Genomic DNA, 25622 nt, shown 5'->3' with positions numbered 1-25622 from the left:
TCTTGGAGGAAAGGGGGGAACCCTGGATGTTTCTTTTAATTTAGACTTTACCTTTCTTGTTTAGCTCCCTCGGTTTCAGTCTGAGACACAGATTTATTTTTCTGTTGTTTTAGAACATTGTGAACTCGGACTTTGTAGCTCTCAAATTCAGAGGTTATAGCAGCTTGTTCTGCCTGTGACATTTAAAAGAGAGAGAATAATTTTTCTATTGCATTTCCATTGTAACATAATCCTATTTTCTTTCAGATTAATGATTTAAGATGAAAACGTGTTTTAGAAAATGAGTAAAATGGCCAACACTCTTTAGCCCCTTGATTCGCTTCCTCTAAAAAGTATGCTTCTGTTGGCCTTACAACTTTTTTTTTTTTAAAGATTTTTATTTATTTGAGAGAGAGAATACAAGCAGGGGGAGGGGCAGAGGGAGAGGGAGAAGCAGACTCCCCACTGAGCAGGGAGCCTGATGCGGGGCTCGATCTCAGGTCCCTGGGATAATGATCTGAGCCGAAGGCAGACGCTTAACCAACTGAGCCACCCAGGTGCCCCAAGCCTTACAACTTTTTAAAAGCCTTTGAATGATAGAATTTTGTTTGACAAGAGATGTTTCTACCATGTTTTCCTCCCTGGTAGATTCACTGAGTACCCATAAATTTTGTAATGGCACTATTTGCCTTCAGAACCTTAGAAAGATTTTCACTTATGAGAGTTCCTCTTTTCATAAATACAAGAAAAATAAATTCAAAGAAATTAAGCCACTTGAACTTCCAAAGAGAGTGGGAAAAATGAAATTCTAGGTCTTCTACTTTCCCAAAGTGATCTCCTGTGACCCTTCTGCCAAATTGGCTCATATCAGAGCTGCACCTCTCACAAAGCTACTCTACTGGGTTTGCTTCGCATGCTGAAGATAAGAAAGAAGGCCTCAGAGCCATCCTATCAGAATGTTATTTTACAGTCATTTGGCCCTCAGAAAGAACTATATACTTTTTAAATTATAAAAGTAAAAGAAAATAACTCTTACACAAAGAAACTGTGAAACAAGTTTAAAGTGGAAACGTGTACCCATGTCTTCCCTTTTAACAAAAAAATGTTATGCCAGTGACAGGATGGGATGGGGTTGGGGTTAGGGTCAAATAAGCTGCATCAGGTACTCATCTAATAAATGCTCTTAAACAACAGCAAACCCTAAAAGGTGAGACCACAGCCCTCATGTGAACTGCCTGCTAGGTAATGATAACACCTGTCCACGGCTTCTGGGTGAAGCCCGTACCTTGGCAGCACGGCACTCTTCCTGAAGGGCTGTCACTTTCTGCTGGTATGCACTCAGTGCGCATTGGTGCTGGTCCGCAGAGGTCTTCAGGTGTTCGTGAATTTTGTGCTTCTCGGAGGTTATTTCAGCCAGCTGAATCTGGGGCAAAACCTTTCAATTAAGCTCTAATAAACTGGATCTTCATTGACTAAACACACTTTCCTTAAAAATAAACTTGAGTTTTGAATCATGAGTATATATAAGCGATCTAATTAAAAAATTATTAAAAGAGTAGAGGGAGTATAATAGAACATTTTCCCAATAAATTATTTCAGTTTTCCTTAAATCAAAATTAATCATGAACAATTATAAAAGAAATTCCAGACTACTTGTTATAGTTCAATGTTTAATTGAATATGCCAAGATATTATAGATATAAATGTATATATGAATAATGTAAATATACATATAACATGTATACAATGTAAGTATATAAAACCATTTTTATTCTTGTGACTGCACTATCATTTAGAAAGCTCAGATGCAGGTCTGGGGTCATGTTTATTTTATATTTTATGTTATGTTTATTTTTAGTGCATCAAGGATTTTCAAATACATGAAGAGAATGTAGCTTAAGCTGAATGGGATACTCCTGTTATATGCCATACTTGGCTTAATGCTTCTACTTTTTCAAATGAAGGGTATCTAGGAGAAAAAAATGTGTGTGTATAAAAATATGTACGTAAAGGTATTTAGAAAAATCCCTACATAGTACCTTACTTTTACATGGAATTTTTTTTATAAGTCCTAAGAAGTAAAAAGAATCTTACTTTATAGACTTCTACTTGCTGTTGGCTTGCCTCCAGTTCACCCTTCAAAGATGCTTGAAGTATTAAGTGATCAGTTTCCTACAGAGTAAGAATCTTGGTTAAGTTTAAAAAAGAAGTGATTAATAAATACATAAATTGAAATATGAAACTGGGAAATTAACATACTGCTTGCTTTGAATCTGCCAGTTCTTTTTTAGTTTTCACAAGCAATTGCTTGATTTTGGTGTTTTTTTCCTCATATTGTTGCACTGAAGACTGTAGTGAAGCTAGCAAAGGAAATAATTTCAGAACAGATTAAACAATTTTTTTAAAGATTTACTTATTTACTTTAGAGAGAGAGAAAGAGCACCAGGAGGGGTAGGGGCAGGGGGAGAGAGAGAGAATCTCAAGCAGACTCCAATGTGGGGCTCAATCTCATGACCCTGAGATCATGACCTGAGCTGAAACCAAGAGCCGGCCGTTCAACTGCATCACCCAGGTGCCCCTAAACAATTTTTATGAATTAATTTAAATAAATGGATGCTAGGTCTTTTCTTTGTATTAACCTATCTTTAAAAGAAACTTGTCTTAAAAAAGAAAAAGAAAAAAATAAACTTATCTTAGCTTTTTATTATGAAATATTTAAAACATACACGACAGCTCTGACAACAGTACAATAAACTCACTGTACCTACCACTCAGCTTTAACAATTACCAACACATGGCCAATCTTATCACCCAGAACAGGACTCTGGCCCACAGGCTAAAGTCTGGCTGCTGCCTGTTTTGTAGAGTTTTATTAGAACACAGTCAAGTTTATTTATTTACATATTGTTCACAGCTGCTTTAGTGCAACAATGATAGATTTGACTAATGGTGATAGAGACTGTAATATGGCCTGTAAAGCCTAAAATATTTACTGTCTGGCCCTTATAGAAAAAGTTTGCCAACTCCTAACCTATAATACCCTCACCTATTCCTTGTACCCTCCCTGGTTTTGTTTTTTTTTTTTTGGTTCTTCACAAGAAATCCTTTTGTCTGTAAATATTTCAGTATGTATTTTTAAAATAAAGTTATGTACTTAGAGTATTTCTAAAAGATAAAAACCTAGTTTTAAGAAGTACCTCAAAAGCGGTGCCACGTATTTCCAATTATATCACTGTAGAGGCACATACCTGGTTGTTTTTGTGATACTAATTGTTTTGTAGGATGGGACTGTCAGTGACTGTTCACTAAGAAACAAACTGAAACATGATAAAAACAAAAAACTTTTATGCTAACACAGGTAAAAAAACAAGTATCAAATAGGAATAAGTGGATTTATGGTCTAGATCATAGGTACTCAAAAATCTGGTCACAGCCTGTTGTGAAAGAAATAAAGAGTATATGATGGAGACCATGTGGCTTGTGATGCCATGGAGAATAACTTCCTGGTCCTTTAAGAAAAAGTGTGCTTGACACCTGGTCTAGGCCAGTTATATGGGCACTATGTAATTGTGCCACTAAAATATCTTATAAGCAACGATTAACTTTATGTAGTTAAATCCATGTATATGGATCCTATTACTTGGTAAACATGAGCAGGTATACTATAAGAATATTATCTTAACTATGCCTGTTTATGATAAGTTTAATTTAGTTATTTCCTGGCAACTATTTGCTCAGTTCTAAAAAGCATTTTATAAAGCACAGATTACACATGAAACCTTTGTTAAGTGCTCCAGGAATTGTGATTAGATATAGTTAGTCCCTGAGCTCAAAGAATAAAAATGAAATTGGGGGATAATAATATCACATGATAACATAAAGCAAAATATAAACGTTACAAAAGAAATACAAAAGGCTATGGCGGGGGGGGGCTCCACAGGGGCTAAAGGTTATACAAAGTTTGCAAAGGACAAGGAAAATTTCATAGCACAGAAAACATTTAAGATTAGGAAGGATTCCAAAGGGTGGGCATGAGGGTGGGAGGGCAAGGGCATGAAAGAAGATTTCCTTTAGAGAGGAGATACACAGTTACAGAAAAACACAAATCATATCTCAGGAAAAATAAGCAGTCCTCTTTGTGAGAGAATAATGAGAATTAAGGTGGAAAGTCAGACCAGGGCCAGATATTGGAGGGGTAGACTAAGATGTGTGTTGCTAATTTATTAGGCAACGTTTTTTTTTTAAGATTTTATTTATTTGACACACAGAGAGAGAGACAGAGAGAGAGAGAGTGCACAAGCAGGGGGAGTGGGAGAGAGAGAAGCAGGCTTCCCGCAGAGCAGGGAGCCCAATGCGGGGCTCGATCCCAGGACCCTGGGATAATGACCTGAGCCAAAGGCAGATGCTTAACGACTGAGCCACCCAGGTGCCCCATTTTATTCTTTTTTTTTTTCATAGAACATTGTCCAGATGCTTCCTTATCTTTTTCCTACTCTACCACAACTCCTTAACCCAGTCTTCCAGGACCTTTGCTGCCATGAGCCTGGTGGCTTTTGACAGATTCTACACCATTCCAATTAATCTGATACTCTGGCAGACTAATCTTTCCTCGTTGTCTTCAAAAAGGGCCCAAACATATTCTGGTATTTCAGGTATTTCACAAACTGGATCAAAAATGTCTTCCTCATTATACATCACTTCTCCCTAACAGGTCAAGCCTTTCACTCCAACTGGTCAAGACTTCTGAAATTATACATTTTTCATTTTTGCTCATTCCATGGCTGCAGAAAGGAATACCCTTTTTCAGTCTTTTCTCCAAACCTTTACCTCGAGCCCCAACTTGTGATTGTTTTAGTCTATAGAATCTTTCTCTCCTACAAATTCTTAAAGAGCACTTACTGCTTTTACCACCCATTTCTGTACTTATTTATCAGTGAGAAGTGGGTGGCCTTCTTGAATTTATTCATGTCTTTTTAGTTTTTCCAGGGTATCAAGCTTCTCTTTCAGCTTAGTTAATGATCAAAAATATACACATTAACTAATTCACAAAACCAAATATTTGCATTGCAGGAGTATAATCTAGAGCTCTACTATTCAATTTGCACCAGGAATATAGTTGGAAAATATGGTATATGCATAATGAAAGATAAACACATAGTGAATTGTCTGGAAACTCTACAATCTGTTCAATTATCAGAGTATTCTAAATTTTTCCCCTGGATGCAGGCACATGATCAGAACTCTGCATTGTTTATTCATGGAGTCATGGAATAATGCTTTGTTTATTCATGGAATCACCTTTATTGAGCTGTGATTTAGCTACAGGCTGAATGAAATACTATGAAATAGTCAAGGGAGATTTGCTACTTTATTTATTGTGGGAATGTCATTGAGACTACAAATCACATTATCAGTGGTTTCTATTAAAATTAAATATAAAACGGATACTGGGTTTGAAAATTCCCTGAGCAGATAAAACCATTTAAGTCACACAAGTGAAACTTAATTTAGCTTATTCTGCAAAATAAGTGAACTTGTCATCTGGAAACCCCTGCTGTAATAATCAATCACTGTAAAGGTTAAATTTACTTGTTTTACTTTATTTATTTATTTTAAAGATTTTATTTGTGTGTGAGAGAGAGAGCGAGCGAGAGCATAAGCAGGCAGAGTGGCAGGCAGAGGGAGAAGCAGGCTCCCCGCTAAGCAAGGAGTTGGATGTGGGGCTTGATCCAAGGACCCTGGGATCATGACCTGACCCAAAGGCAGACGCTTAACCGACTGAGCCACCCAGGGGTCCCTCGTTTCACTTTATAAGCCATCCTGGGCTATCTGTCGTTGAATTAGAAAACTCCCAGTTCATGATCTGTTTTTATATGTATAATACATTCTTACTGAATATTATTTATTGATTTGGTGGCTTTAATTTTGCTATTTCTGGGTTAACTTCAAAAATGACATATGAGACTTTTGAAAACATAGATTTCAAAGTCCCACCCTTTTAAGATTCTGATTCTTTTACATTTGTGCCTGGGCTTTCCAAAAAGCTCTTTGGATACTGTGTGATATTTAAGTTAGGTCTGAGACCACTGTTCCATATGACCGTGTTCCTTTTTTTTTTTTTTTTCTGATATAGTGTTCCATGATTTATTGTTTGCGTATAACACCCAGTGCTCCATGCAGTATGTGCCCTCTTTAATATCCATCACCAGGCTAACTCATCCCCTGCCCCGCCCCTTCTAGAACCTTCAGTTTCTTTCTCAGAGTCCATTACTCTCATGGTTCGTCTCCCCCTCCTATTTCCCCCTCTTCATTCTTCCCTTTCTGCTATCTTCTTTCTTTTTTTTTTTTTTTTAACATATAATGTATTATTCGTTTCAGAGGTACAGGTCTGTGATTCAACAGTCTTACACAATTCACAGCGCTCACCATAGCACATACCCTCCCCAATCTCTATCATCCAGCCACCCCATCCCTCCCACCCCCACCACTCCAGCAGTCTTCAGTTTGTTTCGTGAGATTAAGAATTCTTAATATCAGTGAGGTCATATGATACAGGTCTTTCTCTGATTGACTTATTTCGCTCAGCATAATACCCTCCAGTTCCATCCACGACATTGCAAATGGCAAGATTTCATCCTTTCCAATGGCTGCATAATATTCCATTATACCGCATCTTCTTTATCCATTCATCTGTTGATGGACATCTTGGCTCTTTCCACAGTTTGGTTATTGTGGACACTGCTGCTATAAACATTGGGGTGCACATACCCCTTCGGATCCCTACATTTGCATCTTTGGGGTAAATACCCAGGAGTGAAATTGCTGGGTGAAATGGTAGCTCTACTTTCAATGTTTTGAGGAACCTCCATACTGTTTTCCAGAGTGGCTGCACCAGCTTGCATTCCAACCAACAGTGTAGGTGAGTTCCCCTTTCCCACATCCTTGACAACATCTGTCATTTCCTGACTTGTTCATTTTAGCCATTCTGACTGGTGTGAGGTGGTATCTCATTGAGGTTTTGATTTGGATTTCCCTGATGCCGAGCGATGCTGAGCACTTTTTCATGTGTCTGTGGGCCATCTGGATGTCTTCTTTGGAAAAATATCTGTTCATGTATTCTGCCCATTTCTTGATTGGATCATTTGTTCTTTGGGTGTTCAGTTTGATAAGTTCTTTATAGATTTTGGATACTAGCCCTTTATCTGATATGTCATTTGCAAATATTTTCTCCCATTCTGTCGGTTGTCTTTTGGTTTTGTTGACTGTTTCTTTTTCTGTGCAAAAGATTTTTATCTTGATGAAGTCCCAATAGTTCATTTTTGCCCTTGCTTCCCTTCCCTTTGGCGATGTTTCTAGGAAGAAGTTGCTGCGGCTGAGGTCGAAGAGGTTGCTTCCTGTGTTCTCCTCTAGGATTTTGATGGACTCCTGTCTCACATTTAGGTCTTTCAACCATTTTGAGTCTATTTTTGTGTGTGGTGTAAGGAAATGGTCCAGTTTCATTCTTCTGCATGTGGCTGTCCAGTTTTCCCAACATGGTTGAGGGTCCATTTCTGGGCTGTCTATTCTGTTCCATTGATCGATGTGTCTGTTTTTGTGCCAGTACCATACTGTCTTGATGATGACAGCTTTCTAATAGAGCTCAAAGTCTGGAATTGTGATGCCGCCAGCTTTGCTTTTCTTTTTCAACATTCCTCTGGCTATTTGGGGTCTTTTCTGGTTCCATATAAATTTTAGGATTATTTGTTCCATTTCTTTGAAAAAAGTTGATGGTATTTTGATAGGGATTACACTGAATGTGTAGACTGCTCTTGGTAGCATTGACATCTTCACAATATTTGTTCTTCCAATCCATGAGCATGGAACATTTTTCCATTTCTTTGTGTCTTCCTCAATTTCTTTAATGAGTACTTCATAGTTTTCTGAGTACAGATTCTTTGCCTCTTTGGTTAGATATATTCCTAGGTATCTTATGGTTTGGGGAGCAATTGTAAATGGGATTGACTCCTTAATTTTTCTTTCTCCTGTCTTGTTGTTGGTGTATAGGAATGCTACGGACTTCTGTGCACTGATTTTATATCCTGCCACTTTACTGAATTCCTGTATGAGTTCTAGCAGTTTTGGGGTGGAGTCTTTTGTGGTTTCCACATAAGTGGTATCATTACCATCTGCAGAGTGAGAGTTTGACTTCTTTGCCAATTTGGATGCCTTTTATTTCTTTTTGTTGTCTGATTGCTGTGGCTAGGACTTCTAATACTATGTTGAATATTAGTGGTGATAGTGGAAATCCCTGCCGCATTCCTGACCTTAGGGGGAGAGCTCATTTTTTTCCATCGAGAATGATATTTGCTGTAGGCTTTTCATAGATGGCTTTTATGATATTGAGGTATGTACCCTCTATCCCTATACTCTGAAGAGTTTTGATCAAGAAAGGATGCTGTACTTTGTCAAATGCTTTTTCTGCATCTATTGAGAGGATCATATGTTTCTTGTTCTTTCTTTTATTAATGTATTGTATCACATTGATTGATTTGCGGATGCTGAACGCACCCTGCAGCCCAGGGATAAATCCCACTTGGTTGTGGTGAATAAACCTTTTAATGTAGTGTTGGATCCTATTGGCTAGTATTTTGGTGAGAATTTTTGCATCCATGTTCATCAAGGTTATTGGTCTGTAATTCTCCTTTTTGATGGGGTCTTTGTCTGGTTTGGGGATCAAGGTAATGGTGGCCTCATAAAACGAGTTGGGAAGTTTTCCTTCCATCTATTTTTTGGAACAGTTTCAGAAGAATGGGAATTAATTCCTCCTTAAATGTGTGGTAGAATTCCCCTGGGAAGCCATCTGGCCCTGGGCTTTTGTTTCTTGGGAGATTTTTGATAACTGCTTCAATTTATTTAGTGGTTATAGGTCTGTTCAGGTTTTCTATTTCTTACTGGCTCAGTTTTGGTAGTTGATACATCTCTAGGAATGCATCCATTTCTTCCAGATTATCTAATTTGATGGCATATAGTTGCTCATAATATGTTCTTATAATTGTTTGTATTTCTTTAGTGTTGGTTGTGATCTCTCCTTTCATTCATGATTTCATTTATTTGGGTCCTTTCTCTTTTCTTTTTGATAAGTCTGGCCAGGGGTTTATCAATCTTGTTAATTCTTTCAAAGAACCAGCTCCTAGTTTCGTTGATCTGTTCTACTGTCCTTTTGGTTTCTATTTCATTGATTTCTGCTCTGATCTTTATTATTCCTCTTCTCCTGCTGGGTTTAGGCTTTATTTGCTGTTTTTTCTCCAGCTCCTTTAGGTGTAGGGTTAGGTTGTGTATTTGAGACCTTTCCTGTTTCTTGAGAAAGACTTGTATTGCTATATACTTTCCTCTTAGGACTGTCTTTGCTACATCCCAAAATTTTGAACAGTTTTGTTTTCATTTTCATTGGTTTCCATGAATTTTTAAAATTCTTCTTTAATTTCCTGGTTGACCCATCATTCTTTAGTAGGATGCTCTTTAGCCTCCATGTATTTGAGTTCTTTCTGACTTTCCTCTTGTGATTGAGTTCTAGTTTCAAAGCATTGTGGTCTGAAAATATGCAGGGAATGATCCCAATCTTTTGGTACTGCTTGAGACCTGATTTGTGACCTAGGACGTGATCTATTCTGGAGAATGTTCCATGGGCACTAGAGAAGAATGTGTATTCTGCTGCTTTGGGATGGAATGTTCTGAATATATATGTGATGTCCATTTGGTGCAGTGTGCCATTTAAAATCTTTATTTCCTTATTGATCTTTTGCTTAGATGATCTGTCCATTTCAGTGAGAGGGGTGTTAAAGTCCCCCACTATTATTGTATTGTTGTTGATGTGTGTCTTTGCTTTTGTTATTAATTGGCTTATATAATTGGCTGCTCCCATGTTAGGGACATGGATTTTTACAATTGTTAGATCTTCCTGTTGGACAGACCCTTTAAGTAAGATAGAGTGTCCTTCCTCATCTCTTATTACAGTCTTTGGTTTAAAATCTAATTTGTCTGATATAAGGATTGCCACCCCAGCTTTCTTTTGGTGTCCATTAGCATGGTAAATGGTTTTCCACCCCCTCACTTTCAATGTGGGGGTGTCTTTGGGTCTAAAATGAATCTCTTGCAGAAAGCATATTGATGGGTCTTGCTTTTTTATCCAGAGTCATACCCTGTGTCTTTTGATTGGGGTATTTAGCCCATTTACTTTCAGGGTAAGTATTAAAAGATGTGAATTTAGTGCCACTGTATTGTCTGTAAGGTGACTGTTACAATATATTGTCTGTGTTCCTTTCTGGTCTATGTTACTTTTAGGCTCTCTTTGCTTACAGGACCCCTTTCAATATTTCTTGTAGGGCCGATTTCGTGCTTGCAAATTCCTTTAGTTTTTTTTGTCCTGGAAGCTTTTTATCTCTCCTTGTATTTTCAATGACAGCCTTGCTGGATACAGCATTTTTGGCTGCATATTTTTCTCATTTAGTGCTCTGAAGATAACATGCCAGTCCTTTCTGGCCTGCCAGGTCTCTGTAGATAGGTCTGTTGCCATTCTAATGTTTCTACCATTGTAGGTTACAGATCTCTTGTCCTGAGCTGCTTTCAGGATTTTCTCTTTGTCTCTGAGACTCCTAAGTTTTACTATTAGATGTCAGGGTGTTGATCTATTTTTATTGATTTTGAGAGGGGTTCTCTGTGCCTTCTGGATTTTGATGCCTGTTTCCTTCCGCAACTTAGGTAAGTTCTCTGCTATAATTTGCTCCAATATATCTTCTGCCCTCTCTCTCTTTCTTCTTCTTCTGGGATCCCAATTATTCTAATATTGTTTCATCTCTAGGTATCACTTATGACTCGAATTCTGCCCCAAATTCTGCCCCTGTGATCCAGTAGTTGTTTATCTCTTTTTCTCAGCTTCTTGATTTTCCATCATTTGGTCTTCTATATCACTCATTCTCTCTTCTGCCTCATTTATTCTAGCAGTTAGAGCCTCCATTTTTGATTGCACCTCATTAATAGCCTTTTTGATTTTTGACTTGGTTAGATTTTAGTTTTTATTTCTCCAGAAAGGGTTTCTCTAATATCTTCCATGCTTTTTTCAAGCCCAGCTAGTCTTTAAAATCATCATTCTGAACTCTAGTTCTGACATCGTACTAATGTCCATATTGAGTACGTCCCTGGCAGTCGGTACTGCCTCTTGTTCTTTTGTTTTGAGGTGATTTTTTCCATTTTGTCATTCTGTCCAGAGGAGAAGAGATGAATGAGATAACAAAATGCTAACAGGGTAACAACGTCCCCAGAAAATATACACTAAACAAATCAGAAGTGACCTTCTAGAAAGTGGTCACTTTTCTGTTCAGAGAGTTGCTGGTATTCTTTTCTTCGAACTCCTGTTGAGTTCTTAGGTGTTCAGAATGGTTTGATCCCTATCTAGTTGAATTCCTGGGACCAGAAGAAATTTAGGTCTCCTACTCCTCTGCCATCTTGCTCCTCTGACACAGTGTTCCTTTTATAAAAAATGCCTTAAAAAAAACTTCTCTCAAACATCTTAGTTCCAGGAAAAGCTGTATTGCTCACAAGCATCATATTTGTTGTAATATTGTTGCTACTATAAACCCTGTAACTGATAATGTTCCTGTCTTTGCATGGCTTCTGGGAAGCTCAAAGCCAATTTAGGGAGACCTTAGTGATAGCAAAAGTACACAAAATATATATTTTATGTCTTAATCTTATATCTGACTTCACTGTATAGTCCAACACCTCAACACTTCCTTTTATCCCATTTCCTCATCATTTATATATCTAAAATCTTATACATTAATATTTTTGCAGCCAACTTAAATCATTTTATGGAACTTCAGCTTCTCACCATGAGGGAATAGCAAGACTTAGACACACATTCTGCTGTAAACAATTAGAAAACTGAACAAAATATATGAAAGTTCCTGAAATTGAGCTGTGATCCTTGAGAGAAGGTAAACAAGGTGAGCCCTATTCCAGCTTTCTGTCTGGAGGAAATTTCTAGACTGTGGAACAGGAGGGGAATCCCAAATAGAGCAGTGGTCTTGCTGAGATGGAAAGCACAGTGAATAGGGAGCTATAATTGGACAATTCCCAAGGCTCACACAGGGATATAAAGTGTTCCAACCAGCCAGAGTAAAGAGACTTTGTATAATACATGGGCACTCAGTAGACTTCAGAACATTCCCCACCTTAGTAGAGGGGCTGAACTAAATCTACAGGAAAGAGTACTCTACACTTGGTTTCAAAAAAGATGAAAAACAAACCACAAAAGGATAAAAGTGATCCAGAAAAGACCTGCCAGCCAAAGTTTAACTCTGTAAATGAATAAAAAAATCTAGTATTCAACAATGTAAAATTCACACCCAATTAAAAAATTATTTCCCATGCAAAGAAGCAGGAAAATATTACTCATAACAGGAGAAAAATACAATCAATAATATTAGAACATTCCAGAATATTCTTTAGGATTTAAAAGAAAACATGAACATAATGAAGAGATGAATGAAAAACAACAAGAACTAAAAGAATACAAATGGAATTTCTAGAGATAAAAAATACAATATCTAAAGTGAAAATATCACTGAATGGTAATAACATATTAGACCCTGAAGATGAGAAAATTTAAAGACTATTAAATAATAGAAACCACTAAAATTAAAACTATATTCCATTTAATGAAAGTGAAAAAAAAGAGAAGTGAAGAAAAAATAAACAGCATCACTAACCTATGAGACTATATCAAGTGGTCTAATGTATGTAATTGGTGTTTTGGGGGAAAAAAGGAAGAGGATTTAGACAAATATAAATTGTCTACATACAACATATCTATCTACATACAACAAACTACATACAACAAAGAAACTGAACAAAACACAAGCAGGATATAAACAGGGAAAAAAGACACACCAAGGCACATCATAAAATTCTATACTTGACAAAATTATCTTTTTTTTTTTTTTAGATTTATTCATTTTAGAGAGAGAGTGTGCATGCAGGAAGGGGCAGAGTGGAAGGGAGAAAGAGAAGCACACTCTGCACTAAGCACAGAGCCCGATGTAGGGCTCAATCCCACAACTGCGAGATCATGACCTGAGCTGAGACCAAGAACTGGATGGTTAACTGAGTAAGCCACTCAGACGCTCCCCAGCAAAACAATCTTTCAGAAATGAAGATTTTTTTTTTCAGGCAAACAAAACATTACAGAATTCAATGCCTGTAGCCTGCATTATAAGATACGTTAGGGACACCTGGGTGGCTCAGTTGATTAAGTGTCTGCCTTTGGCTCAGGTTGTGATCCCAGGGTCCTGGGATCAAGTCCCACGTCAGACTCCTTGCTCAGCGGGGAGCCTGCTTCTCCCTCTGCCTGCCGCTCCCCCTGCTTGTGTTCTCTCTCTGACAAATAAATAAATAAAATCTTAAAAAAAAAAGGATATGTTAAAGGAAGTTCTTCAGGCAAAAGGAAAGTCATATTTGAGGAAATTTTGATACAGATGAAGGAATGAAGAGCAGCAGAAATGGTAAATACGTGGGTAAATATAAAAAAAAATCTCTAGTTTTTCATTTCTTTAAAACAGGGATTGGAAAACATTTTAAATGGTGAGATAATAAATATGATAGGCTTGCAGGTGATACAGTCTCTGTTACAACTACTTGACTGTGCTGTGTAGCATGAAAGCAGCCACAGACAGTATCACAAATGGACAGAGCTGCGTTTCAGTAAAACCATATGAGAGGCAGCTATTGTGGGCCATGGTTTGCTGATCTCTCTTTAAAAGATAACTATTTTCAAACCAAAATAACACAATTACTACGTCTGTAACACATGTAGAAGTAAAATGTATGACATTAAAGGACAAAAGAGGGAGAATAAGCAGTACTACTATAAGATTCTTAGTCTACATATGAAGTGGTATAATTTACTTAAAAGTAATCTGTAATAAGTTCATGACATATACTATAAACCCTAAAGCAACCACTAAAACCTTAACAAGAGCATAGCTAATAAGCTAATAATGGAGATAAAATGACATCATATAAATTACTTAATTCAAAAGAAGGGAGAAAAAGAGGAAAAAGGAACAAAACTAGAAGACAAATAGAAACTGCAAGGTAGTAGGTTTAAACCTAATCACATAAACAATTATGTTAAAAATAAATGATTTAGACATTCCATTTAAATAGCAGAGGTTGTCAGGTTGGAAAGAAAAGGAAGACTCAACTATACAGTATCTAAAAGAAGCACTTTATAGACTTAGGTCGAAAGCTAAAGGATGGGAAAAGACATGCCACATAAACAAGAAACAAAAGAAAGCTGGAGTGGTTATATTAATATCAAAGTGGAATTTAGAAAAAGAAATATTACCAGTAATAAAAAAACATATTTTATAATAATAGAGAAATTAAATTACCAAGAGCAAGTAATAATTCTAAATGTATATGTAGCTAATTCCAGAGTTTCTAAATACATGAAGCCAAAATTGACAAAAGTGAAAAGAAAAAGAAACCTACAGTTATGTTCAGGAAATTCAACATACTTCTCTCAGTACTTGGTAGAGCAGTAGTCAGAAAATCATTAAAAATATAGAAAACCTAAACTGTCACCTGACTTGATTTAATTGACATTAGTTAGAACACTATATCCAACAACTAATATAGTTGAATACGTTTTCAAGTGCCTAAGGAGCATTCACCAAAACTTAAAAGGACTGAAATCATACAGAGTACGTTCTCTAACCACAAAGGAATTCACTTAGAAATCATTAACAGAAAGACAAGTGAAATTCCTTTAAATGAATTAAACAACACACTTCTAAATAACCCATGGGTCAAAGAAGAAATCCAAAGGAAATTTAAAAATATTTTGAGCTGAATTAAAATAAAAAGTACAACATACCTTATGAGATGTGGCTGAAGGGGTGCCTAAAGGGATATATATAGCTTTAGAGGCTTAATGTTAGAAGTTATTTTATGGAGAGAAGGGAATATAATCACCTTAAAAAAGATTTCACTACTATTTAAATGATCCCACTCTGCTGACAACCAGCAAATCATGGACAAGACCATTTTTTATCTTTGTATCACTCATGCAGCAGGTACTTAGGAACTGTTTAAGTAAATGACTGCATTATGCACCAACACAGACTGTACACATCTGAACAAAAATGGTTTTACAACCCTCCTGGTCCTTATGAATATTTAGCACTGTGTGAAAGATCTGCTGGCAGTCAAAGTCTGGTGAAATGCACAACTAATATTGCTCCCCTGTATTCAGTTATAATGAAATTGTTGTAAGTTAAAGTGAATTGTTTTACTCACTCATTTCTTCTTGCAGGGTTTCTTGTTTCTGCTTCTGAATTTTAATTTCTTGCTCCAGATCTTCTATCTTGCTGTTTTTATTAGCTAACTTTTGATTTAGTTCTTTCATTAAACGTTCATAATCAGCTATTTCCATATTCATCAATGTGGTTTGCTGGGCATCCTGCACATATCAGAAATAAAAGATCCACATAATAGTAGATCAGTTAATTTTATTTGTAAAATTGCTAATTGCATAACTGTAAATTATGCCAAAGGGATAAACACATTCTATTATGCTTTTCTGAAATAGAGAAAGTTTACACATCATATGAAGAAACTGGAAGTTGGTACTTTCTCTTTTTGTAATTTTATAAAATATTTTCATTGAATTTCATCATAATTTTCATTAGCCACAATTGACAGTTCTACTCATGGAGTTCTTATTTATAAAATGTTAGCATTTAAGCAGCTCTTATAATACCTTTCTTTTTAGCCTCATCTTTGAAAAAAGTAGAGAAAAACTAGCCAAAGTTTTAGGTATAATATGAATTCCAACTTTTGACATTAATTAAATCTTCATGTGTCATAAAGCAATCCTGTACAAAAAAATGAAGTATCAAACCATTTGTGACCATAGATTCTTCTGAAAAGATAGGACTGAGAGAAATCTTAAATTTTCATTCTTCTGAGGCTAACAATTTATATATGGTTATGTTAGTTTTGAAATATTTCCTTTCTAAACTCTCAGAATCGTTTAACACTGTGAATATTGACCTCAGTTTTGAATCTGGTTTTATTTTACCTTTCTAACCAGCTCTAATTCTTGCATGGTTTTCTGAAGCTGTTTCTTTTCCTTCTGAAGTTGCAGTTGAAGTTCTTCAAGTTCATTTACAGAACTGGCATGCTCCTGAAATTAAAAAATACCGCTCCCCCACCCCCCCCAAACAAACCAACATTAAAAAAGGTATTTGTTAGGGTCTATAAAATGAATCTGACATACTGAAATTAAAAAAAGCTTGAAAATCTTTAAATATTTAAAAAACACGTACCCCAAAATCATAGCTTGGGATTCTCAACTTCATAGTTGACATACATTAAGGAATTAATGAATTCTGTTGTATTCACAAATGCTACTCATTAGTAAGTCTTTCTTTCACTTAAATAGTATGATAAAAGTATCACTATATAACATGAACTAATCCTACAGGACTGTTTTTACCTTTATCTTCTGCTCTTTCTGAAGTTTTTCGGCTTCCAACTCTTTGTCTGCCACTGCCTTGGCTTTTTGGACTTCTAAAATCTGTACTTCTAATAACTTTGCATTAGACTGTAGTGTCTCAATACGAGTTAAGAGATCTTCATTATCAGAACTTAATTTTTCGCACTAGAATGACAAATGATTCACTACTGTAAACATGTAGAAAATATGTACAGGAGAGGAAGAATAAAATGATACTTGTAAGATTGTTGGCACAGTATGAAAAATGGAGATTTCAAAAACAATTCCACATAATGTAAAATCAAGAATAAGTTTAAAATACTATTACTGTTAAAATAAATTTGGCAAACATTACAAGAGACCAGGAACATTGGCAGAGGAAAAGGCAAAAAAGAAACCAAGACCAAAACCAAAACACCCCAGGGAGCTGAGATTAGAGCAATAGATAAGACATGATAGTTGCCAGTTGTTTTGTCATATTCTTCTCCCAACAATGGGAAGAACAAAATGAAATTTTCTATTAATTTTAATGAATTTAATTTTTTATGCCAAAATTTTGAAATTGAAATATACTTATTACATTTTTCATGTCTGCATTTACTCAATTTAAAATTATCTGAAAAGTCCTCTCAATAAAGTGGGTGTAGAGGAATGTACCTCAACATAATAAAGGTCATATATGACAAGCCCACAGCTACATCATACTCAGTGGTGAAAAGCTTTTCCTCTAAGATCAGGGACAAGATAAGATTCCCACTCTTATTTATCAAAGTATTAGAAGTCCTAGCCACAGCAATAAGCAAGAAAAAGAAAAGGTATCCAAAGTAGAAAGGAAGAAGTAAAACTGTCACTATTTGCAGATGATGGGATAGTATGTACAGAAAACCCTAAAGACTCCCCCCAAAAATGTGAGAGCTAATAAATGAATTCAGTAGAGCTGCAGAATACAAGATCAATATACAGAAATCTGTTGTGTTTCTATACATGAATAACAAACTATCAGGAAGAGAAATTAAGACTAAGTAATTCCACACAACTGCATCAAAAAGAAAAAAAAAAAACCTAGTAACCAAAGAGGTGAAAGATTTGTACATTTAAAACTGTAAGACACTGATGAAATAAATTGAAGATGACAAACATAAATGTAAAGATAATCTATGCTCATAGATTGGAAGAATTAATATTTTCTGAAAGTACAAATACTGTTACACTGACCAAAGCAATCTATAGGTTCAATGCAATTCTTATAAAAAATCCAATGGCATTTTTCACAGAACTAAAACAATTCTAAAATTTGTACAGAACCACAAAAGAGCCCAAATAGCCAAAGCAATCTTGAAAAAAAAAAAAAACTGGAGGTATCATGCTCCCTGATTTTAAACTATATTATAAAACTATAGTACTCAAAACAGTATGGTGCTGGCATAATAGCAGACACATTGATCAATAAGACAAAAAAAAGAGCCCAGAAATAAACCCATGTATATATTGGTCAATTCATTTATGACAAAGGAGCCAAGAATATACAATGAGAAAAGAATAGTCTCTTCAATAAATGGTGTTGGGCAAGTTGGATGGACACATGCAAAAGAATGAAACTGGACCACTATCTTACACCTTACACAAAAATTAACTCAAAATGGCATTAAATTTGAATATAAGACCTGAAACCATAAGACTCCTAGAGATCGGCAGTAAACTCCTTGACATTGGTCTTGTCAGTAATTTTTTGAACCTGACATCAAAGGCAAAAGGCAACAAAAACAAAAATCAACCCATGTGACTGCAACAAACTCAAAAGCTTCTTTACAGCAAAGGAAACCATCAAGAGAATGAAAAGGCAACGTACTGAATGGAGGAAATTACTTGTAAATCCTGTAGCTGATAATGGGTTAATATCCTAAATAAAGAATTCCTACAACTCAAGAGCAAAAAACCAAACAGTTCCATTTAAAAATGGGCAGAATATCTAAATAGACACTTTCCCAAAGACATACAGATGGCCAATAGGTACATGAAAAGATGTTCAACATCATGGATCATTAGAGAAATGCAAATCAAAACCACAATGAAATATCATCTCATACCTGTTAGAATGGCTATTATTAAACAACAACAACAACAACAACCAGAAACAAGTGTTGGCAAGGATGTTGAGAAAAGGGAAATCTTGTGTACTGTTGGTGAGAACGTGAATTGGTGCAGCCACTGTGGAAAACAGTATGGGAAGTTCCTCAAAAAATTAAAAACAGAACTACCATATGATCCAGTAATTCCACTTCTGTGTATTTATTCAAAGAAAACAAAAACACTAACTCAAAAAGATATATGTACAGCCATATTCACTGCAGCATGACTAACAATAGGCAGGATAAGGATACAACCTAAGTGATCAGTGATGGATGAACGGATAAAGGAAATGTGGTGTATTCATACAATAGAATATTCTTTGGCCATACAGAAGTATGAAATCTTGCCATCTGTGACAACATGAATGGACCTTGAGAGCAGTATGCTAAGTGAAGTAAGTCAGATAAAGACAAATACTGTATGATTTCACTTATATGTGGAATTAAAAAAAAATAGCAGCTAAGCTCATAGAAAGATATGCGGTTGCCAGAGGAACAGGGTGGGGTGTGAGTGAAATCAGTGAAGGGGGTCAAAGGGTACAAACGTATAGTTATAAAATAAATAAATCATGAAATGTGATATACAGCATAGTGCTATAGTTAATAAGGTATGAATATTTGAAAGTTGCTAAAAGAGTAAACCTTAAAATTCTAACTGCAAGAAAAAATTCTTTATGTATGGTGACAGGTATTAACTAGATTTCATAATATATACAAATCATGATGTTGTACACCTGAAACTAAAGTAACATAATGTTCCATGTCAATTATACCTCAAAAATTTTTTTTACCTGAAAAGTTGAATTCCTTAATTGTCTTGTAAGGTCTTCTATGTGATGCTCAAAATTATTAGCACGTTCTTTTTCCACATCCAGCTGCTCTGACTGCTTATCATATTCTAATAAAAGATTCTTCAAAAAAAAGGCAAAAGGATTTAACTTCAGGCAATTATTATACATTCAACCAGTCAGACTGTATTATCAAGCCATCTTGATATAACATTTATGAGTCCATTCTGAAAGCTTAAAATATTTAAATTCAACATTTGGTAGAATATCTAGCTGGCATTATATAATAAAATTAGTATAATTCAGATGACTTTTAGTATGGGGGAACTATTAGAGAGCAAAATGATTTTACATTTATACAATGTAATATTTGCAAGTTAAATATTCTAGTCATCAACAAAAATAAACTTCTGAAACATAAACAAAATTTAGAGAAGGAGAAGAAAAAATTTAACTTGGTTGCCTTAACTAACTCCACCTAAAGAATTCTGACAGGGAAATGTTTTAGGCGCAGCCTAATATAAGGTAGAAGTGCTAATGGAGGAACACAGGAAGATATTTTATAAAAACAGTGTCTCATACTCTGTGGCAAAATGTTTAACATTTTCTGAACTCTAAAACCAATGGAATTTTCTTTAATATTTCTGGTTTGTGCCTACTCAAGAACAAAATGCCCAGACTGGCCTTTTTGTGACATACTAGCAAATCACGTTATCCTCCAAAATAGGTACATGAGGTTCACTGTTTCCAGACTGTATGTGGGATTTTTTTTTTTTTCTTCCTCTCTCCTCTCTGATAAATCCTGTTTTCACTTTTGTTCCTGGAGAACTACTGACTGTTCTCCTTCACATAAATGAATTTTTGTGCATAATAACAAACAAAATGTTTTCTTTGAAAACTTTCAAAACATTTGAAAGTTTATTATTTCTTTCAAAAACATTTGAAAGTTTATTTTGTAAAGCTTCAAAAGTGGCCTTCATCCAGACCAGGACCTCTTGAGTCCTTGGCTCCCCTTCCCAGACTCCTCTGGGGTCTCATGTGTGACAATTATATGCTCTTTCTGGTTCCTGCTTGCCAAAATCTGATTCTTGGCCAAATCTAATTCTGTTTCTAATTCTGATTTATACATAATCAACTATTATCCACACTGGTAGCTGAGTGTTAGAATCTGGGTTTCAATTTTATGGTCTATCCATCTTGTGATAGGTAAAAGGCAGATTGGGAATCTAGAAGCTGGCTTATAAATTTGTTTGTCCATGTTTATTTGTCTGAGGATTCTGTTACTTCCTGGCATATTGAGAAATCATTTGTGTTCTTTTCACAGAGAGATTTCATGCTTGTTTTGTATTTGTGCAAATTCCTCTAACTCCATAGATCAGAGATCTTTATCCTCTTAAACTCTATCTGGTCTTCTTTGTTTTTACTCGCTATGGTTCTAATATTGTCAAGGACTGCAAAAAACGAGTATCAAAGCTAACTCTAGTAAATAATGGCTCCTTATAGGAAATTCTGACTATAATCATATATTATTGCTAAGGGGAGCACTGGAACAAAAAATGAATGCCATGCATGCAATGGTCTAATTTCCTTGATGCATATGCGGATGCTTCTTCTCAGCAAAGAATAATTATGACTTAATCATCCCTTCAGAACAGTTGCGTGTTCAGATCTTAAAAAAAAAACTGATAAAGATGATGATCGTAAGTGATAAGAAGACTGAAAAAAAGAAACTAGCCAAATTCACAAATAATCCACAAAATTACTCAGCATCCTAATATCGATGCTCCTTAAGGAATCTAATGGAGCTCAGTTATAAGTCTGTTTTTACAAAAAGCGATCATTTTTTTAAATTTCATTTTTTATATAAATACTAGTAATATATATGGTAAAATTGGTTTCAGGTGTAGAATTTGGTGATTCATCACTTACATATAATTCCCAGTGCTCATCACAAGTGCCCTCCTTAATACTCTGGTTTCTCTTCAGATCGTATAAATCTTTTGCCTTTTACAAGTGCCCTCCTTAATACTCATCACCCATTTAGCCCATCCCCCACCAACCTCCCCCATCAAACCTCAGTTTGTTCTCTATAGTTAAGAGTCTCTTATGGTTTGCATTCCTCTTTTTCCCTTCCACTATGTTCATCTGTTTTGTTTCTTAAATTCCACATATGAGTGAAATCATATGGTACTTGTCTTTTTCTGACTTATTTCACTTAGCATAATACACTCTAGCTCCATCCACGTTGTTGCAAATGGCAAGATTTCATTCTTTTTGATGGCTAACATTCCATTGTGTGTGTGTGTGTGTGTGTGTGTGTGTGTGTGTATGTGCCACATCTTCTTTATCCATTCATCTGTCAATGGACATTTGGGCTCTTTCTATAGTTTGGCTATTGTTGATAATGCTGCTATAAATACCACAGTGCATGTACCCCTCTGAACCACTCTTTGTATCCTACTACTACCCAGTAGTGCAACTGCTGGGTCGTAGGGTAGCTCTATTTTCAACTTTTTGAGGAACCTCCATACTGCTTTCCAGAGTGGCTGCACCAGCTTGCATTCCCACCAACAGTGTAAGAGGTTTCCCTTTCTCCACAACCTCACCAACATCTGTTGTCTCCTGAGTTGTTAATTTTAGCTATTCTGACAAGAGTGAGGTGGTATCTCATTGTAGTTTTGATTTGTATTTCCCTGAGGATGAGTGATGTTGAGCATCTTTTTAAAATATATCTGCTAGAGATGCCTGGATGGCTCAGTTAAGTGTCTGCCTTTGGCTCAGGTCATAGGGTCTCTTGCTCAGCCTGCTTCTCACTCTGCCTGCTGCTCCCCCTGCTTGTGCGTGTGCTCTCTGACAAATAAATAAATCAAAATCTTAAAAAAAAATGTATTTGCTAGTTATCTGGATGTCTTCTTTGGAAAAATGTCTGTTCATGTCTTCTGCCCATTTCTTAACTGGATTATTTAGTTTTTGGGTGTTGAGTTTTTCAGATTTTGGATATGAACCCTTTATCAGATATGTCATTTGCAAATACCTTCTCCCATTGTCAGTTGTCTTTTGGTTTTGTTGACTTCTTCCTTTGCTGTGCAAAAGCTTTTTATCTTGATGAAGTCCCAATAGTTCATTCTTGTTTTTGTTTCCCTTGTTCCTGGCAACATGTCTAGTAAGAAGTTGGGGTGGCTCAGGTGGCTGAGGTCAAAGAGGTTGCTGCCTGTGTTCTCTAGGATTTTGATGGTTTTCTGTCTCACATTTAGGTTTTCCATCCATTTTGAATTTATTTTTGTGTAGTGTAAGAAAGTGGTCCAGTTTCATTCTTTTGTAAGTTGTCCAGTTTTCCCAAAACCATTTATTGAAGAGATTTTTTTTCCATCGAGTATTCATTTCTGCTTTCTCGAAGATCAATTGACCATATAGTTGTGGGTCTATATCTGGGTTTTCTATTCTGTTCCATTGACCTATGTGTCTGTTTTTGTGCCAATACCATCTTGTCTTGATGATTACAGCTTGAAGTCCGGAACTGCGATGTCTCCAGCTTTGCTTTGCTTTTAGTTATCATTTTTTAAAAAAGATTTTATTTATCTGACAGAGAGAGACACAGTGAGAGAGGGAACACAAGCAGGGGGAGTGGGAGAGGGAGAAGCAGGCCCCCTGCAGAGCAGGGAGCCCGATGTGGGGCTCAACCCCAGCACCCCGGGACCATGACCCGAGCCAAAGGCAGATGCTCAACAACTAAGCAACCCAGGCACCCCAGTGATCATCATTCTTAAACATATCAGCACTGCTGATTCAATCTTAAATCCTGGTGTTTCATCACAAATGAAATCCCTACCTTACTTAAAGATTTAGAAAATTTTACAACTATAAAACCTATTTTTAAAAATGTTTTAATAGACTTCATCTTTTTTTTTTTTTTAGAGCAGTTTTAGGTTCACACCAACACTGGGAGGAAGGTACATAGATTTCCCATTACCCCTCCACCCCAAATGCAGAGCCTCTGACATTATCAACAAGCCCCACCACAGTGGTACATTTATTGTAACTGATGACCCTACAAGGACACATCATCCTCCAAAGTCCATAGTTTACATTAGGGTTCACTTTTGGTGTTATACAGTCTCTAGGTTTGGAAAAATTTAAAATGTCATACATCCTCCATTATAGATTATCATACAGAGTAGTTTCACAAGCTAAAAATCCACAGAGGATTTTCCCACCTATTTCCATTTTTCCTTTTTCCATTTTTCCCCCCACCTATTTAGCCCTTCCTTCCCCAAACCCCTGAGTACCACTGATTGCTTTTTTTCTCAACTGTCTTTTGCCTTTTCCAGAATGTCATATAGTTGTAATCATACATTATGTAGACTTTTCAGGTTGGCTTCTTTTGCTTGGTAGTAGTATACATTTAAGTTTCCTCCACACTTTTTCATGGCTTGATAGCTCGTTTTTTTAGTGCTGAGTAATATTCCATTGTTTGAATGTACGACAGCTTATCTATTCACCTACTGAAGGCCACTCTGGTTGTTCCCAAATTTTGGCAATTATAAATACAGCTGCTATAAACACCTATATGCAGGTTTTTATGTAGATATGTTTTCAACTGCATTGGGTAAATACCAATGGTTACTAGATTGTATGGTAAGAGTAGGTTTAGTTTCGTAAGAAACTGCCAAACTTCTCCCCAAATGGCCATACTTACTCTTTTGCAACCCCACCAGAGTTCCTAAATGAGAGTTCCTGTTGCTCCATGTCCTTGTTAGCATTTGGTAGTGTTGGTGTTTCAGATTCTGGCCATTCTAATAGGTGTGCAGTGGTTATCTCATTGTTTTCATTTGTACTTCCCTGATGACATATGGTGTGGAGTATCTTTATATGCTTATTTGCCAACTCTTTATCTTCTTTGGTGTGGTATCTGTGAAGTTTTTGGCCCATTTTAAAAATTAGGTTTCTGTTTTCTGTTGAGTTTTAGTGGTTCTTTGCATATTTTGGGATAATAGTCCTTCATCAGATATATGTCCTTTGCAAATATTTTCTCCCAGTCTATGCCTTCTCATTCTCTTGATATTATCTTTCACAGAACAGCAATTTGTAATTTAAATGAAGTATATATAGCTTATCAATTCTTTCATGGGTCAGGCCTTTGGTGTTCTATCTAAAAAGTCATTGCCATACCCAAATTAACTAGGTTTTATCCTATTATCTTCTAGGAATTTCATGTCTTATGTTTTACATTTAGGCTTGTGATCCACTCTGAGTTAATTTTTGTGAAGGACATAAGGTTTGTGTCTAGATTCCGTTTGTATGTGCATGTCCAGTTGTTCCAGCACCATCTGCTGAAAAGATAACCTTTGCTCCACTGTCAAAGAAGAGTTGACTGTATTTATGTGGGTCTTTTTCTGGGCTCTCTATTCTGTTCCACTGATCTAGATGTCTATTCTTTCATGAATACCACATTGTCTTGACTGCTGTAGTGTTATAGTAAGTCTTGAGGTCAGGTTAATCCTCCCGTTTTGTTCTTCTTCAATATTGTGTTGCCTTTTCTGTCTGACCTATATCATTTTCCAAAGAACTTTTTATGTTTGTTGAAAGGCATGTCTTTTCCTATGAGTATTCTCATTAGGCAGTTATACCTTCTGTTCTTGTCTCACAGTTGATATTCTATTATTTTTTCAGACTTTTGCAATCTATATTCTAAACAAAGAATTTGGCATACATGGTCTACCCATGGAGGAAAAATAAATAAAATATATTATGGGGTTCTTAAAATTGAAAGAAGCAAGTTGTTAATGGTTCATAAAAGACAAATAAGCTTATATTTAAACTCAAATAAGTGTTTTACAAAATGAATTTGTCAGATACCTTTATATATTAAGGATATTAATCCCTTGTCATATTTTCATGTTAATTCTATATTTTTATTATAGTTCAGTCTTTTTCTTTGTAACTTCTTTAATTGCTTTAAGTTTAGAAACATATTTCATATCCAGAACTCAAATGATTAAGTGTCTTATACTAGGTTTTTAAAAATCCCTTTCACATTTGACAAAACTCTTCAAATCCATCTAGAATTTATTGTGGTGTGTGGGAGTGAAGTAAAAATCTGACTAAATTATTCTGAAGTAGTTATTTAATTCCTTCTTTGTTGGTTTCTATGTTTTCAGATCTTACTGGAGTAGTATACAGTATAGCTTA

At 35.8% G+C, this 25622-nt stretch overlaps 1 protein-coding gene across 1 annotated transcript in view; it reads right to left on the bottom strand.

Annotated features, from left to right (window-relative positions):
• The window catches only part of GCC2 (GRIP and coiled-coil domain containing 2), a 67818-nt gene that overhangs the window by 26361 nt on the left and 15835 nt on the right, over positions 1 to 25622 (bottom strand). Inside the window, exons 10-17 of the mRNA XM_025869100.2 lie at positions 19437 to 19556; positions 16517 to 16681; positions 16100 to 16204; positions 15316 to 15478; positions 2239 to 2339; positions 2074 to 2151; positions 1265 to 1402; positions 52 to 173 (exon numbers count right to left, since the gene is read on the bottom strand). Coding sequence (XP_025724885.1) covers positions 52 to 173; positions 1265 to 1402; positions 2074 to 2151; positions 2239 to 2339; positions 15316 to 15478; positions 16100 to 16204; positions 16517 to 16681; positions 19437 to 19556 — 992 coding nt within the window. The remainder of the gene's footprint in view (positions 1 to 51; positions 174 to 1264; positions 1403 to 2073; positions 2152 to 2238; positions 2340 to 15315; positions 15479 to 16099; positions 16205 to 16516; positions 16682 to 19436; positions 19557 to 25622) is intronic.

The sequence above is a fragment of the Callorhinus ursinus genome, unplaced genomic scaffold (assembly GCF_003265705.2).
Source record: "Callorhinus ursinus isolate GAN/ISIS: 27379988/994484 unplaced genomic scaffold, GSC_fseal_2.0 scaffold10, whole genome shotgun sequence".
In the NCBI taxonomy this organism is placed as follows: domain Eukaryota; kingdom Metazoa; phylum Chordata; class Mammalia; order Carnivora; family Otariidae; genus Callorhinus; species Callorhinus ursinus.
The sequence above is the reverse complement of the archived record's forward strand: the minus strand, read 5'-3'. Positions and strand labels throughout refer to the sequence as shown.